We start from the raw sequence: 15974 nt of genomic DNA, 5'->3' as shown, positions 1-15974 counted from the left end.
ATAATATGTATAAAACCGTGGCCTGCCACTGTTTTTTATTCATACCATTACAGTATTAGGATTTACTGTCAAGCTCATATCTCTACAAAGATCGAATGAGTACAACATTCATTTATACTGTTGAGCTATATAATTAAATGAACACTCACGACTATAACAACTTGTTGCTTGAATGACCCGGTACTAAGAAGGAAGAATTGGTCTTGTGATCGGAGGAGAATGCGAAAAATCCGCGGTTGTGACATTAATCCATGATGGCTCTCATGATAGATGGGGAAAGTGACCACAAGGGTTCACGAGAATGCCCCTCCTTCTCGAACAGAAGTCATGATGAACCCCACGGTGGAAAGCCATAAAACCGCGAATAAATTTAGAGTGCCGTGATTGGGGGATGGGAAGGTGGTTGTGTGGTTATGATGAAGGAAGCACCTTGATGGCTTCCTTTCGCGCTTCTGTTTCGACGTGACCAACGAGGCAAGCGAAGGAGAGACTTTGTATCAAAGAGGTCCCCAAAAATACGAAAAGTCTACACATATAAATCCTTGCTAGAGTTACTGCTTATAAAACACTCGCTTACAGTTTCATACACTCAAACATTACTTATACCATTGCTACTTATCTCCGTACCCATCCACGGACACTACGCCGAGCCTCGACTTCAATAATCAACGACAATGGCAGCGTGCCCAACTAAAGATCTTGAGGAGATGGCCAAGGCATGGTCCAAAGCCATGGAGTTCTCCAAGGCCCGCTTCCAACGCGTGCATGATCTTGCAGAAGACCAACTTGACGACGCCATCAATGCCGGTCATCTAGTTCTCGAGAATGTGTGCTTGTTTATACACGCAGGCGTCAGGTATGGACAATTCCGGTATGCTTCCGTGATCTTCTATATCTCGCAACGGTAAACTGACCAGGAATGCAGACCTCCTCTCAGCTTTTGGCAAGTTCTTCATTCAGAGTACGGCATCGTCGTATATCCTTCTGCATTCCAAGAAGACATAAATATCCCAGGATTGGGCATCGATGTGACATTCACAGAGGCATACCAAGGCCACATCAGTAAGTTGACAAACCACTCACCAATGATATGTATGGCGTATACTTATATAAATGATAGTGATGCATGTTGGAACACGCACCAAGTATCCTCGGTGCCCCTTTGAGTTTATACAGGAACCACCACCGGTCTACCAGAGGGAAACACCTAAGATGGAAACATGACGGTCCAAGACCCAGTTTGAGTCGGTTCAATGGCGGAGATATCAGATATGATGCAATGATTTTGGGTTTTAGCGGGTGGGTTTGGCGATAGTAGTGCGCCTGGAGTATAGGCTGTCTGGTGGTGGTTTGAGCACACATCAGTTCGGGATGTCGCAGAAGAGTTAAAGACGCAAAGTCTCAGTCTCAGCGTGTGAATTTTACTTTCAATATTAGGAATATTCAACCGACAACGCTATGTTTCGCGCTGTCCTATAGCTCCATCCCTATTGGCTCTCCAAACTCCCTCCTCACCTTCGAACTCTTCACGTTTCCATACCTCAACCTTGTTTTTACACTCTTCCAACGCTTCTTCACCCGCCCGCCACGCTGCTTGACGATGCGGGGATGATACGGCGATCAGAATGCTCTCCTCACCGATGGGAACAGCACCAAGACGATGAATCATGGCTACTCCACGCAGACCATGCTTCTCACAAACGTCTTTCGCAATGGCCATCATGGACTTAAGAGCACGAGGATGATATGCTGTGTATTGCAGTTCCTTGACCGGTTTCCCGGCGAAATTATCACGAGTGGTTCCTGCTTTCGATGTCAGACTCCCAGTTGAATAATGAAAGACAAGTAAAGACGAGAGAGCTTACCTGCAAAGAGAACAATAGCGCCAGCTGAGGGTCTGCGTACACGGTCCATGATGGCCTGGGCGTTTAAGTGATTGTGTGTCAAGGCAACATAGCAGTCTTGTTCTGTTTGTTCCCAGACATCTTGAGTATTCTGTGAACCCGCCATTTCGAATGATATTTTTGATAGCAGTGAGAGATACTAATGTATAGAGGGAGAGTATGAGTTTATCTCTCAGAATTGACTCCCTCGACTTCAACCTATCAAGAGTGGGTTTGGTTCGTATGATAGCGTGGAGATGTCCCAATTTATATACGGTACCTTAGTAGTGAACATCACTCAGCGATAAAACCGTGCGATATAAGTTACTACAATTTTTTTTTCTTTTTTTTAAAAAAAATAAATAAATAAATAAAAGTGCACAGATATCTTGAAATCATTTCTACAGATTCTAATTACTTGCTGTTTAATCAAAGTCGTAACTCTATGAACGCTGATCTCCCGTCGCGAATGACTAAGCCCCACCTGACGTACTTTCTCCCTGAGCCTCGACCTTTTTGACTTTAATTCCCAAACACATCTTCACTTTACTCATGCAGCTTGATTGCTTTATGAAATCAGCTAGCTTTCCTCTTTTTGTTTCTAAAGGAAAACTCACAAACCGAAGTCATCGTGCGCGACGATCACTCAAGGGACAAACCGATACATAATGAACACAAGCGACGAACATCAAGACCGAGATGCCGGCTACCGATCGCGGCAGGGTAAACACATAACCCGCGCCTTAGGCGGAGATGGGGAACTCGAGAGGGACCTCCATGGATGAATTTGAGCCTCGTAGCTAACTTCCCCACGGGATGGCGAGATCATTCCAGGTCTCCACCCAACCAAGCTTTCCACGATGACTCGAGAGGGAGAGACTCTCGGTACCGGGACGATGAGGACTACGACAACGAATACTCAAAACGAGGTAGCGCATCTCGAGATGCGCGCTACAACGCCCGCGACGAACATGACTACCAAGGCATGTACGATGATGGTTACGTTGACGAAAGCGACCAAGGAAGACGGCGTCACGAGGAAGACAAGCATCAAGGTACCAGAGGGCGATATCGCGACAGCGATGACCCGCGGTCCCAATCTCCGTCTGGAAGTTACCAGAACAACCTTCGCTCCAACAGCCCGACACGAGAGGCAGGCAAGCCCAGCGACACCATCATTCTCGAAGGCCTGCCGTTCAGTATATCGTCGAATGAGGTTGGTACCCTACCGGTCTAAATAAACTCTTGCAGCAGCCAAACACTGGAATTACTTTGCTTTATAAAGCCAACACAATCACTTTGGAAAACATACCCATGTGCCGCCCTTTTCGCCCCCGCCTCTTTGCTATAATGGCACCGGCGACGAAATACATATCCTTTGAATCGAGTCGACGTATCAGTTTGCAAGACTAATTCACGGACCTGTAGCTTCGAGACAGTATCCTGAGCAACACAGTTGCCACCGAGTACCCGTCAATAGACGTGCGCATTTCCGCTTCCAAAGGTAAATAAGACATGCCGATAGTCTATAATACTTTATCAGTTGCTGATATGACCAAACAGGAAATCGCAGAGCGTTTGTGCAGTTCCAGGAAGTCGATCATGCGGTTGCTTTTATGAGAGAGCATTATCCCAAGCTTCTTGTTGAGATGACGCACTCCACTGATGATGTCCCAGAAGGGAAATTCGATGCGTACATCCACTACGCTCGAAGCCGAGATTCGCGTGATGCGACTGACGTCCGTGGTATCCCAGGTGCTGATTGGACTTGTCCTACTGTAAGTCAACTTTTTTTTGTCAGTAGCTATGTAATCGCTAATTGGAGCCAGTGTGACTTTTCCAACTTCTCTACCCGCATTAAATGCAAGATCTGTGGTGGCCCTCAAGCTGGTAAGTCGAAGCCATATACGTTGACAGTGATAAAGACTGACATTACAGTACCATCTACAGCGTGGCAACTGAACCTCACCGGCATGGCAGATGCCTCGGATGTACCTGCACAAATTCTTGTTGTCTATCCCCTGGCATCATTTGTGACAGAGGATATGCTCGCGAGCGATATGAAGCGTCTAGAGCTTGTCAAACCGGAGAAAGACAAGGATGCCTCAAACGGGGGCCCAAAACTGAAGTCCACAGCGCCAACTGGTGACACAACAGGCTACGGCGCCCGACCTGGATCCCTACATCGAGTCTTTCTCATGCGCGACGCCGGCACTGATGAATCCTTCAAGTACGGGTTTGCTGAGTTCTGGACTGTGGAAGATGCGACAGCTGCTATGACCAAATTCCAGAAGTCCAGGTCGTTCACCGTTGCCGCCTGCCCAGTAACAGTAGCAAGCACTCATATGGGTGTTTTCCTGCCCGAAGAACGAGAGATTGTGCCAGCCATCGAACACATGTCGTTCAATCCTCTGTTCAACCCAAGCCTTCGTGTTCGTTACAGAGATTACCATCTCTACCCTAGTCAGCAGATCGTCACCGAGCAGCCCCCAGAAGGTGACAGGGTCTCGAAGACACGCGAAGAGGAGGAAAACGAAAAGAAGTCAAAGAAGCGCAAAGCAGATGGGAACCTGGCTGCCTCGTCCACAAAGAAGTCTGCGCCTGTGATGGCGGGCCGTATGGCTATGTGGCAGCAGAAGAGTAACGAGCTTCGCGAGGAGAACGAGACCAGACCAGCGAGACCAGCGAGACCAGGCAAGGCGGAGTTCAGCGATGTGAACCGAACGCCGCTGCGTATAAATCTCTCGGGATCTGGTGCAGATATGACCAAGCCTCAAAGCGCTATCAAGATCTCTATCTCCGGAGCAGTGAAGCTTGATGCCCCTGAGCCCGCAGCTCTTGAGAAGCAGGCTTCACCTGAGGAGACCGGCACGCCTGGTAGTTCCACGCAGCCAGCGGCGACTTCAGAGGAACCCCCAGTCTCCTATGTTGACCGCGATCGACTGATGTGTCTGATTTGCATGCGCAAATACAAGTCTGTCGATGAAGTCAACATCCACGAAAGATCGCGGAATCACAAGACTGCGACGGAAAATGAGGATCAAGTCAAAGCTGCATTGCCCAGACTAGCGGTACGCGACAAGAGACTCCAGAAGCAGATTCAGGAGAACCCCGATACTGCAGCTGCAACATCACAGTATCGTGATCGTGCTAAGGAGAGGCGAGCTGTTTATAACCAACCCACGAAACCCACAACCGCACCGCAAGGGAAACCCAAGTCCGCCCCCAAGGTAGAAGATGCAGCGCCGGCTCCGAAGCCTGCCCAGTCCAAGGGAGCAGGTATGCTGGCTAAGATGGGTTGGTCTACCGGCGCAGGCCTGGGGGCCAATGGAGATGGGCGAACTGAAGTTATCGAGACCAACGCTTACCAAGAAGGCGTCGGACTGGGTGCGGAGGGTGGTAATTTGGGTGATGCAGCCCAGTTGGCTGAACGCAAGACAAAGAACACTTACGCCGATTACGTGAACACCGTGCAGGACAAAGCACGGGAACGGTACAACAAGTTGGGCTAGCTGGGAACTCGACTCACGTCGTGTGGATTTGCACTGCTTGGGAATAAAGCTGGATCTGGCGTTAAAGGGAGCTCTCGTACATAATACAATAGGGCATGGATTGAACGATGGGACTAGTTTGATAATATGATAGATTGAGGTAGTCTCAAGGGATATATTGCACACTCTTCTGTGAGGGCAGGCTTGTGTATTGGGACCATCTATGCTGGTACAGTGTAGCAGTTTGGCGAACAGTATGAACAGTAGCTGTGTACAGGGGTATAATTCTATATATACAAGGCGTACCATAAATGCCGTAAATCCTTTCTATGTTGCTGTATGCAAAAAAAACCACTCCGATATTTCATGTTGTCTATCCGTATGTATTGGATAGAGTTTATCGAGATGCTTACAAAAGTGTCAATGTAATGCCTGCAGCGACGATGAGGGTCACCAAGGAAGCAGGGGAAACATGTCCGGCAGCACTCTCGGGCTCTGTAAAAGCGTTAGATGACAGTAAGCCATATGGAAAGATATGTTAGAAACTTACCTGGAACTCCAGAGACGTCTGGGAGCTTGGAGTTTGCCTTGAGTTCAACGACACTTGATTCATTGTTGCTGCGATAAGCCTCGGCAATGCCCACTTGCTCGTTGGCCAGATCGTAGACGACGTAAGCGGAGCGTAGGAACGTGTCGCCAAGGATAGCAAACTTAGAGGTGCCGATACCATAGGTGCTAGCAGGAGAAATGCCAAACATGCAGACGCCATCCCAGTCCTTGAAGTAGATGTCGAGACGGGGATCCTTGAAAAGATCCTGGTTATCAGGGAAGGCGTTGACGATCATCTCGCTCATGGGGATCGAGATGGTCTTTCCGTCAAACTCAAAGTCAAAGCTGATACCTTTGCCCTTGTCTTTTCCATAGCCGCAGTCTGCAAAAGGGATGGGAACATCTTGCACACTGAGAACGTCAAAGGCCTTGTAGATTTCGTTGACCTGGGGATCGGGCAAGAGACAGACGGTGGATCCAGAGTCGAGAATGGCGACTGTGTTCTTCTTGAGGCTGTCCATCTTGATTCCGTTTGAATTCTTTGGCGTCTTGACATTGAGTCCCTGCAAAGAGACGCTGAATGAGGTGACGTTCAGTGATTTGGTAGACTCGGGCAACAGAGGAAGGGTGGCAAGCTTGCCATAGAACCTCTTGGTATCAATGCCACCAAAGAGAATGGTTCCTTGATCAGAATCCAAATCGTTCTACACTTGGTTAGATGTGATTCGAGAAGTCCTCCGAGTTTGACTCACCAGCCAAAGACTGTAGGCAGCTGTGTCAATGAGGCCCTGAGATACCATGTTGTCAACGATGGCAGGGTAAGACTTGTTGGTAGCAACGTTGGCAGAAAACCCTAAGCCCATGATTCCAGTTGGACGAACAGACTTGATCGCAAGACCCAGTTGCTGCTGCTTGACAGTCTTGCCATCGATAGTAACAGTATCATTAAAGTAGTCACCCTCGATTCGACGAGTGTCTAGATATCGAATATCAAAGCCATCACGGTCAACAACCTTGAATGTGCGACTCTTTTCAGGCTTGACTGTGGATTGTTAGCATCGATCTTTCATGGCGAAACAATAAAAGGAGCTTACAAGTAGTCATGCAATATCCATTTTTCTTTTGCGCCGCTTGGCTATGGCATAGATCGGTGTTGTTTGAGTTGACCCAAGTATCACTACTACCAGTGTCGAGAAGAAAGCTGATGTTTTGAGGCGGTGTTCCAATTTGGAACTCTGCATAATATCCTCCACCTGTGATGTTATTCAGAGCCTCTAGATTTAGAGTGTCGCGTTTATCGATGGAGGCGCCATAATGAAAGCCGTGCTTCACGAGAGGAGCAGAGACTGTGCCAGCAGAGGCTCCTATAGTGAGAGAAGCAAGAATAGTAAAAGTACGCATGATTCCGGTTTCAATTGACAACAAATAAGGTTGCAACGGCTGAAACCTTGGTAGAATTCTCGAATGCTATGTCGTACTGGAGATTAATAAATCAAACTCTGGCGCGCGTATCCGAGATTACGATGCTGCGTAGCTGATAAAAGAATGAATGGAAATAAGAGCGAAATAAACAGAAATGAAAAAAAAAGCAACGAATGAGGAAAGACAGCTAGGAATAAGCTTAATCGCAAGATGTACTGATCGCCAGGACTAGATAGATTAAAACTAGAGGAGGGAAAAGGGAGAATCGACCAAGAAAGACGATAGATACTAAGGAAGATTTAGGAGATGCTAGTAGGCTTAATTAATCAAGCACAGAAGCCAAGACTTGACGGTTAGACGGCACTGACCGCGTCGCTAAATTATCTGATTGGCTCCCTTGCCCTAGAAGGAACATTCTTGGCCGCCTTGTCTCAGCGGTAGGAACGTGGAGTCTTCAGTGGCTTAAGCTTAAAGTGGATATGCAGCAAGCATCATAGAATGACGCTGTCATATACTTTATTTCTTCTATAAACAAAGCTTACTATGGAGTCGTGTAAGTACATGACATTGGAGAGAGATAAATATAGCCACTAATAGATTGAGTGTCAGCATGGCCAGATTCTCTCCTTTGTTTTTTGTCCCTTGCACTTTTGTCTAGAAAAATGTTAGATAGCCTGAACCGAAATCGACAAAGGAAAGGAGGACAACAAAACAAGCAACTTACTCGACCTTGCCGTGGTTCCATGCTTTTAGTTCAGTCACTTCGATAGCCGACGCACAGAGACTGAGCTGATCACTCAGCTTTAGCCGAGCACCTTGTGGATCGCCCTTGATCCAGGCAAAGTCAGGCTGCAGTCGACGGACCTCGTTTTCTAGAGCCTGAAGCTCCCAGAAACCGTCCTCTCGCTCGCCATCGGCGTTGAACTGGTCAAATGGAATGTACTTGATCTCTTGGTCACTTGCAAAAGCCTGGTAGCCGATAGGATCGGCGTCAACGGCCTTGGAGCAGCGACTCTGAGACTTGATTGCCCAGTACCGAGACAACAAACGATAGTCCCAGAGGTTGTGATAACCAGTGGGAACTACCTGTTTGAGCCCTTGGATGACCTTTGCAAAGCCATCTTTGCATTCTGGGCACCAGTCGATGACAATCTGCAAGCCGGTGCGTGGGTTGCAGCCCTTCCCGAGGCGTCCCATGACGCCACCTACCAAGGACTCAGCAGGCAAACACTTGGTCTTTCCCTCATAGACCCAGTGGGCACAAGGGGCATAGACAGTGTAGTCCTCCTTACACATATTGAATGAGTATCTCAAGAAAGATCTTGGTGTGACTGAAGATAGACGGTGAGGGTAACTCAATAGTTCTGTAGAACGGATAGCGATGATAATAGACTTACCTGGCAAAGATGAGTTGTGTGTGCAAATAGTAAGTTGACAGGAAGAATTCAGTTTATCGGGGATACGGAGGAAAATAGAAATTTATTCAGCCAGGACGAAAGGCACTATTTATACTAAAATTTTGGAGTTTACAGTCAATGGACAATAACTTGTTCTGTACTTGCTCTTAGCAACACGACAGAAAGATAGTGTCAATTGCTCGAACATTTCAGTAGACAAGCAAGATATCATGTATTGTAAAAGGGATATGCAACTGCCAACAAGGACACGAATGCGTACTAAGGTGCAAGGTGTTTGTGAATGCGGACATTCATATGGTAGAAAGGAATGTGAAGTGAGTGCGGCTTATAATGCTGTACATCATCAGTCTTGCATACCTAATGTGAAGAGCTTTGACCAAAGAAGGCTGATATGAATGTAAGTGGCCCAAGTAGAACAGTCTACCTACAGAAGGACATTGAGCTTTCCGTTCAGAACTGAACACAACAAAAATAATGTTCAGGCAGGATAAAGAAGCAGGCCAACAAGCGTTGAACAGAAAACAGTATTATTTTGGTATCAGCAAGTAAACAAAATGAACAATCATATGGCCAAAAGAGAAAAGAAAAAAAACTACAGCTTTGCAGCTTTCTCTCCACCATCTTTCTTAAGTCGAACGACGCCCTGCATGAAGTCAGTATATCACAACAAAGAAGCAGCAATTCAAGACTCACCTCTTGGAAACACGTCGCCAGTAAGCCTCCATCCTTGCCAAAGATCTTCTGCGTAACAACGCCCCTACCATCTCCCGCCCACGGGCTCTCCGTATCTGTAAACATCCACTCGTCCGCCTTGACTGCCGTCGGCTCGTGGAAGTAGATGCTGTGGTCTAGACTCACCATCATGCCGACATGATCTCTCTTCTTCCAGTCCTCAACGTTGGAGCCCATGCCTTCAAACTCGCACATCTCCTTGACCTTTTCCTGAGTCTTTTCATCCAAGGAGGGAACCTCTTCGGGGGTAAAGGGGAAGCGCCACAAGCCGTGCAGGCGGGAGACGGTGCCGATGAAGTAACTATCCGACATATAGGCTAGGGCGTTCAGATGTGCTTGGTGGCCGCCTGCAGCTGAGATCTTTTGTCGCGATCGCATCCATTGCCTGCTCTTGCGGTCCTGTGGCTGGACCTTGGGGTCACTGGCGCCCAACACCTCAATTCTGTGACTCTGAAAGGGTCCGGTCCTTGCCCACTCTGGCTCACCATCCCAGTCATCCGCGGGTGCGGTAACATTCTCGGGAAGGGTCGCTGCATGGCTGACCTCCCTCTGCTTCTTGTCTGGACTAACCTGGCGGACAAAGCTGATAGTGGTGGTGAAGATGGCTGCCCCCTTCTGTCGTGCCTGGACCGTGCGTGTCGCATATGAGCGGCCATCGCGTACCCGCTCAACGTGGTAGAGAATGGGGGTCTCGGAAGAGCCAGCGAGGAGAAAGTAGCAGTGAAGGGAGTGCACCAAGAATGTCTCTGGGACTGTCTTTTGCGCAGCGGCAAGGCATTGAGCGATGACAGCACCGCCATAGATACCGCGGGCTCCAGCAGGACGCCATTGAGGATGTGTGTTTGTGAAAATATCCTAGGGATAGTTAGTAACCTTGGTCTGTATTGTACCTATCATGAATTGGTTGGGCATAGGCAGACGCCGTACGTGTCGTAGCAATGATAAAATATGTAAATCGAAAATAGAAAGCATAACTTACCGTTCCTAGAACCTTAAGCTCTGTAACGTCCAAGACGTTCTCAATCAAAGACTTGTCTTCATCATGTTCTGGTGGCCGCAGCAGCGTTGGTCTAACGTTTCCTTCGATAACAGTCATTTTGTACTTTTCACCGCGCTAGTTAGACGCGTCAACACTATGGATGAAAGATTGTCGACAATGTTCTGAAGGACAAGGAGGGTATTATATGGTTTAAGGAGAAAGAAGCCAAGATTGCAGGCCGAGCGTTTACTGCTGTGTATGTGTTTGATAAGAAAGACGAGACTCATACGTAACGGGCCCCTGATAAGTTTAAGGTTGACAATGTACCGATTGCACTGTAACTTTAGGGACTAATTGATTTTTTGCCGAGGTTCGGACTCTCCACTGATCGTGGGGCCGAGTTAATCAACCAGCCCGTGACCGGCAGTCAACAGTTATTCTCCGGTCCGGGAATTATAACGGCAAACCCAATAATAAAGATCATTTGAAGTTATGTTATATCGTGGCATCCTAACAGCTATTTCATTGCAACAAAGCTAACAATTCTTACATAATCTCTCATCTGTACAACGTTTGTTCCCCTACCGATCTCACACGCCTTACACGCCGACTCTTTGTTTACTTTAACAGGCTATTAACAACTTTATACCTACTCAAAAAGTACTAATACTGAACTGAACCCTGATTCTCATCCACATGATCTTCGTAAATCGGCTCCAATCCCTCCCAAGCAGCTTGAGGGTCTCCCTGTGGGCCGGCCTTCTCGCGCTGTTGCCAATACTTGCCGTTGAATTGCCAGTACTCCTCTCCCGTGATCTCACAGCGTGCCTTTTGGAACCAAGCAGGTACGAACTCTTCACCACGCTCCTCGCGAAGGCGTCTGCGTGATCGTTGTGCGTTCTCCAGGCGATTCTTCTCCTCGGCAGCAAAGTCATACTCTCCGTCTTCCATTGCGCGCTGGTCAGGTCGGAGACGAGAGTCGGTAGGAGGTAGCCACGGCCGCAACTGATCATCTATGTGGTTGAATGTCAGGACGAATGGTGTCAAGTTGAAAGGGATTCCAGTTGGTCGCTCATTTGCCTTCCAGATGAGATACGCTCGGTTGGGGTCGCTCAGACCGCTGTGCGCCATATCGCCGCCACTCTCCTTGGGCTCATCAACCGCAGCCTCGTAACCTGGTGTTAGGCGAGCGTACAGCTTGGAGTTCCAGCGACCACCGAGACTGACGCGCACCTTGCCAGAGGCATCAGTGACCTTTCCAGATACTTGATATGCGCTGGATGCCTTCCAGCCACGCGGCTTGAATTCAACATGAGCCACTTCGCCTGTTGTCCAGTTCTTAATCTCCATGACACCATAATTATCGACTGTAGGGTTTCCCGTAATGATGCCGATGACCGAGGAGGTGACCTTCTTCCACGTGTAAAGTTCTTCCTTTCCTCCAGCGGTAGGTCGAAGCTTGAGGAACCATGTACCCAAGGGGTTGATGTCGAAAGATTTACCATAAAACTTGGACCTGACGGCTGATTCACCCCAGTAAGACCACTTGAGTGCCTCTGCATGGGCCGCGCCAACTGGCGGGTGGTGGCTGACTTGTTCAATGAAGAAGCGGTACCCCTTGTCAGGTCGCACGTATTCGAATGTCTCTCCAAGGAGAGGGTTGAAAGGTTTGGCTACACGGCCGATTGTGGATGCGTATTCACTGGCAGCAAAGGCAGCCACGTAAATGAGCCGTTCAATCGAGTCAGCTCGATCCGCGGCCAGATCGAGCAAGTCCGCATACTCCATATCCTCACCAGCACGGTAGAGGAGAGAAGTTGGTTCGTTGAATGAAACAGGCAGAGTCATCTTGGTCATATCCTTGCCAATCATAGACTTGAGAATACCCTGCCTAGTGTTAGCATCATGAAGATATGTTTTCCGTACAGCACACGTACCCATAGAGAAATCTTGGGGCGGTCGTCAGCATCCATTTTGAGTCTCGTTCGAATGCCATTTTCGTAACCCTTGAAAGAGGAGCTGATGTCCATTCCGCCGGATACAACAATATCCTGGCTTTTTGGCTGAATCTCATCAGCAGGCAGTTCTGATACCTCGACTTGACCGGCGTCCACGGCATCAAAGAACTCGTCCTCTTGTTCGGACTCGCTCTCGGACAAGTCTACATGAATCGTAGGTTTTCTTCGGACGGTCTTCGTCGTGGGTGACTTGGGCTGTGCTGATGCTGATGCCAGTGCCGATGGTTTAGTCGGTACATCTTCGAACTGTCCCTCCTCGTCCTCCTTTTCTCTGCTTTCGTGTAACTCCTTTTCTACGTGTGCATCCTGGACAGGGAGCTCAGCCCCAACAGGGATGCCGCTTTCGATAACCTCCCGCAGTGCCCTCTTTGTTGCCTTGCGCTTTTTCTCTGCTTCTCCGACGCGAGCCTCCAAAACCTCTTGCTCACGAGCCACTTGTGCCATACTTTCCTCCCACATACGTCGCATGTTTGCCTCCCGATCGAGGCGGTACTGCCAGTAGGCATCGCGGTCCTTTGATATCCGGAGCAGATCGGCAACAAGTGTGGATAAGCTTCGAATGGCACCATCGTAGGTGCCTAGGGCTTGGGAAACACTGTTATCGGAGAGAGGTGTGCTTGGATTTTGGTTGAGCTCGTTAAGGAGAGCTTGGTGAACATGCGACATTGTTTCGAGCTGGAGCTTGGCTGATTGGGCTGTAATATTTAGTGCGTCTTTCGTGGCAGTAGGCTCTTCGTGAAGGCTCATGTCATCGCCATAGTCATCATCGTCATCCATGTCGTTGTTCGTCGGTGCCCCATTCCTGTGTACTCGCGAGGTGCCCGCGTCTGTCTCGACATCCACGAATTCATCTTCTTCAATACTGCCACTGGTACCGGGGCTGGTGTGGCTCGGTCGTTGATCAACCGAAGAGATCTTTGAAAGCGACCTGCTCGGGATTTGAGAGCTGTTCCTACGTAGGTCTGTGACACTAGTGCCCTCGCTATGGGATTCCTGAAGAGAAAGTGTGCTGGGGTCAGCCTTGGCTTGTCGCAAAAGCTCAGCACCACGAGCTGCTCGTTTCTCTTCCTCTTTTGCCTGATCCTTGGACCACTGAATCGAATTGTTCAGGGCCCAGAACCATCTTTTGGCTTCGACTTCATGATTTGCCTTGAGGGTATACTTGACGGAGGATTTGCCGTGAATTTCAAACTTTGTCTTCTCGTCAGGGCTCATGTGAAGTTTGGCAATCCGCATATTGATGGCACCACGGCATGCAGAGCCTGCGTCATCTTGGTGCTTGTAATAACTCAGAACGCCATCCTCAAGTACGAACCAACGTAGCTGGTAGCCCTTTCGATAGTTGGTCCACTTCTTCAGATAACCCTTCATCTCACGAGCCTCCCGCCCAGCTAGAGGATCGCTAGAGGCAGAACCTGCTGTGCCTTGTGAAGCAGCCTGTCCGAGCACCGCCTTCTCCTGGATCCCCCTCTGCGCAGCAACGGCTGCGGGAGATTTCTTGAGAATGCCCTTTGTAGCATCGTCCGTGGTGACGGATTGGGGTAGCTTGCCCTTTCGATCGCGACGGAACGGGTCGGCGCCGTGGAGAAGGAGGACTTGGATGAGGTTGGTGTTTTTCTTTCGGGCAGCTTCATGGAGCAAAGTACCTCCAGTCTGGACGGTGACAGGCTCGGATGCGAATTCGGGGCTGTTGATGTCGAGAACAGTCTTGACGCGATGCTCCTCGAGAACGCCAGCAAGTGCGGCATAATTGCCCCGCGCGATCAGCTCCTGCACCTGCTTGACCTTGGCCTCGGCAAAGAGCGATCTGGAAAGCTGCAGAAGCTGGAAGATCTCAGGGTTTCGCGCTACATCCAGTGGCAATTTGCCCTGGGAATTGGCAATGGCATCATTGATATCCTTTTGTTCCAAAAGAAGCTTCACCACGGTGGTTCTGCCCTGGATTGCGGCCAGGTGAAGCGGGGTGTTTCCATCCTTGTCACGAGCGTTGACATCGATCGATCCCTGTCCATCGGACAAGACGTATTCAATGACAGGGAATTCGGCACACTGGATAGCCAGATGAAGGATTGTAGTATCATCAAGGGTACCTGATGAGGAGCCGCTTACTGAGGAAATGCTCGGGCGGGGGGCGTTCTCGGCTGTTTCGCGAATGGCTCGGGAGATGGATGATGTATCGCCACTTCGCAGGGCCTCGACAAATCTAAACTTGCGAACAGACTGCTCGAGGCTTGCGGTGCTCTTATCGGCACTAGGTGATGTGAGGACCGGCTGAGGCTTTGATTGCGGCGGGTTGGAAGCAGTAGGAGAGAGACCAGCCGAGGAAACGGACTGTTTGGCAGCGTGGCCGCGGGGGCTCTGTTGGTGCGCCATGGGGTTGATCGGGGTCAGGGTCGGGTTCGAGGATGAAGGAGCTTGCCGAAGCCTCCCGTCTTCGGAACCAGACTCTTCGTCTCGAGTGTTGTTGCGCCGCAAGAGGGAGAGGGCGGCAGCGGATTTGGACCGCTTGTGGGTGCTGAAGATAAAATATAAACAGCGGTCAGTAGGTGGAACGACTTTGATGTTGGGGTGGTTGGTTTTGGTCAAACAGCCCAGGGCATGGCCAGCCCAGACACGGAGGGGAAGCTAAGTTTAAATAAGAAGAGAAGTATCCAATGTCTGATGTGGACTGGAGACTGGCCAAGTTGGGTCTGCATAGACACAGGTGCATGCAGCAGGAATGGCGAATCAACCTGACAGGCCAAGATGGACGTGGGATGCCTTATTTGGTGCTGTAACAACAGTATCACCAAGTTATCACTCAACTCACCTATCGCCAGTCTCAGACATCTTGGCCGACGTCTCGCCAATGGACCGAGCGCACCAAGCAGTACCGTCAGTTATGCCAGTCGAATCGAGGCGGGGAACGATCGAGGGTAAGGGGCCAGATACTGGATGTGCAGATAGGTAGCGCACTGTAGTGTCGATAACAGGGGTTGTTTTGACCAATGCCAAGATTTTGGGTGCAGATGCTATTCTCTGATGTTGTTGGCGATGATTAAGATCGTGTAGTAGGGTGAAAAGAGTATTGTGAACAGATCAAGACGGCCTTGGTTGATGCATCCGTCAAGTTTGTTTTAGTTGAGCATCAACAATATCGTCGCTACAGGCGAGACAAGGCGATAGAGTGATATGGGCAAGTTCCGCTAGGTTGACGAGGGGCAACACCTAGTTTTAGAGCTTCGCGCCAGGTGGAGATGGCGAAGATCCAGCCCGACACATTCAGAATCAGCCACGTCTAGAATACGGATTCAGATAAAGTAACCAAATAAGTTAATCTCAGCTTGAATTATTAATACCTTAAGTAGCATCCACCATACATCGGCTATTTCCCTAAGGCCTATTAAGTTAGGCGCCTTGTCAAGGTAGCCAAGCACTGCCCTGAATATTCGTCACCTTTGCCAGACTCCATGGACTTTTTGTAGGCTGTCTTTGATGAGAAG

General features: G+C 49.2%; 7 protein-coding genes across 7 annotated transcripts; 2 read left to right on the top strand and 5 right to left on the bottom strand.

Moving 5' to 3' along the window:
- Positions 1-550: 550 nt before the first annotated feature.
- FGSG_08580 (uncharacterized protein) lies at positions 551-1999 on the top strand. The gene is made up of 3 exons (XM_011321868.1): positions 551-871; positions 926-1062; positions 1121-1999. Exons 1-3 carry the CDS (start codon positions 675-677, stop codon positions 1222-1224), a joined length of 438 nt encoding a protein of 145 aa, XP_011320170.1. The 5' UTR covers positions 551-674; the 3' UTR covers positions 1225-1999.
- On the bottom strand, positions 1457-2010 carry FGSG_08581 (uncharacterized protein; the record flags this gene model as incomplete). The annotated part of the gene is made up of 2 exons (XM_011321867.1): positions 1457-1803; positions 1866-2010. 2 exons carry the CDS (start codon positions 2008-2010, stop codon positions 1457-1459), a joined length of 492 nt encoding a protein of 163 aa, XP_011320169.1.
- Positions 2011-2551: 541 nt separating this feature from the next.
- Positions 2552-5395, top strand: FGSG_08582 (uncharacterized protein; the record flags this gene model as incomplete). The annotated part of the gene is made up of 6 exons (XM_011321866.1): positions 2552-2606; positions 2684-3099; positions 3312-3387; positions 3447-3661; positions 3713-3773; positions 3834-5395. The coding sequence occupies 6 exons, from the start codon at positions 2552-2554 to the stop codon at positions 5393-5395; spliced, it is 2385 nt and encodes a 794-aa protein (XP_011320168.1).
- Positions 5396-5595: 200 nt separating this feature from the next.
- FGSG_08583 (uncharacterized protein) lies at positions 5596-7324 on the bottom strand (the record flags this gene model as incomplete). The annotated part of the gene is made up of 6 exons (XM_011321865.1): positions 5596-5641; positions 5681-5701; positions 5788-5869; positions 5925-6627; positions 6676-6965; positions 7018-7324. The coding sequence occupies 6 exons, from the start codon at positions 7322-7324 to the stop codon at positions 5596-5598; spliced, it is 1449 nt and encodes a 482-aa protein (XP_011320167.1).
- Positions 7325-7950: 626 nt separating this feature from the next.
- FGSG_08584 (uncharacterized protein) lies at positions 7951-8542 on the bottom strand (the record flags this gene model as incomplete). Its single annotated transcript, XM_011321864.1, has 2 exons — positions 7951-7999; positions 8070-8542. 2 exons carry the CDS (start codon positions 8540-8542, stop codon positions 7951-7953), a joined length of 522 nt encoding a protein of 173 aa, XP_011320166.1.
- A 731-nt stretch (positions 8543-9273) lies between these two features.
- Positions 9274-10591, bottom strand: FGSG_08585 (uncharacterized protein; the record flags this gene model as incomplete). The annotated part of the gene is made up of 3 exons (XM_011321863.1): positions 9274-9406; positions 9457-10350; positions 10475-10591. The coding sequence occupies 3 exons, from the start codon at positions 10589-10591 to the stop codon at positions 9356-9358; spliced, it is 1062 nt and encodes a 353-aa protein (XP_011320165.1). The 3' UTR covers positions 9274-9355.
- Positions 10592-11137: 546 nt separating this feature from the next.
- Positions 11138-15321, bottom strand: FGSG_08586 (uncharacterized protein; the record flags this gene model as incomplete). The annotated part of the gene is made up of 3 exons (XM_011321862.1): positions 11138-12361; positions 12412-15007; positions 15302-15321. The coding sequence occupies 3 exons, from the start codon at positions 15319-15321 to the stop codon at positions 11138-11140; spliced, it is 3840 nt and encodes a 1279-aa protein (XP_011320164.1).
- Between the last annotated feature and the right edge of the window lie 653 nt (positions 15322-15974).

This window comes from Fusarium graminearum, chromosome 2, assembly GCF_000240135.3.
Source record: "Fusarium graminearum PH-1 chromosome 2, whole genome shotgun sequence".
In the NCBI taxonomy this organism is placed as follows: Eukaryota; Fungi; Ascomycota; class Sordariomycetes; order Hypocreales; family Nectriaceae; genus Fusarium; species Fusarium graminearum.
This window is presented reverse-complemented; position numbering and strand designations above follow the sequence as displayed.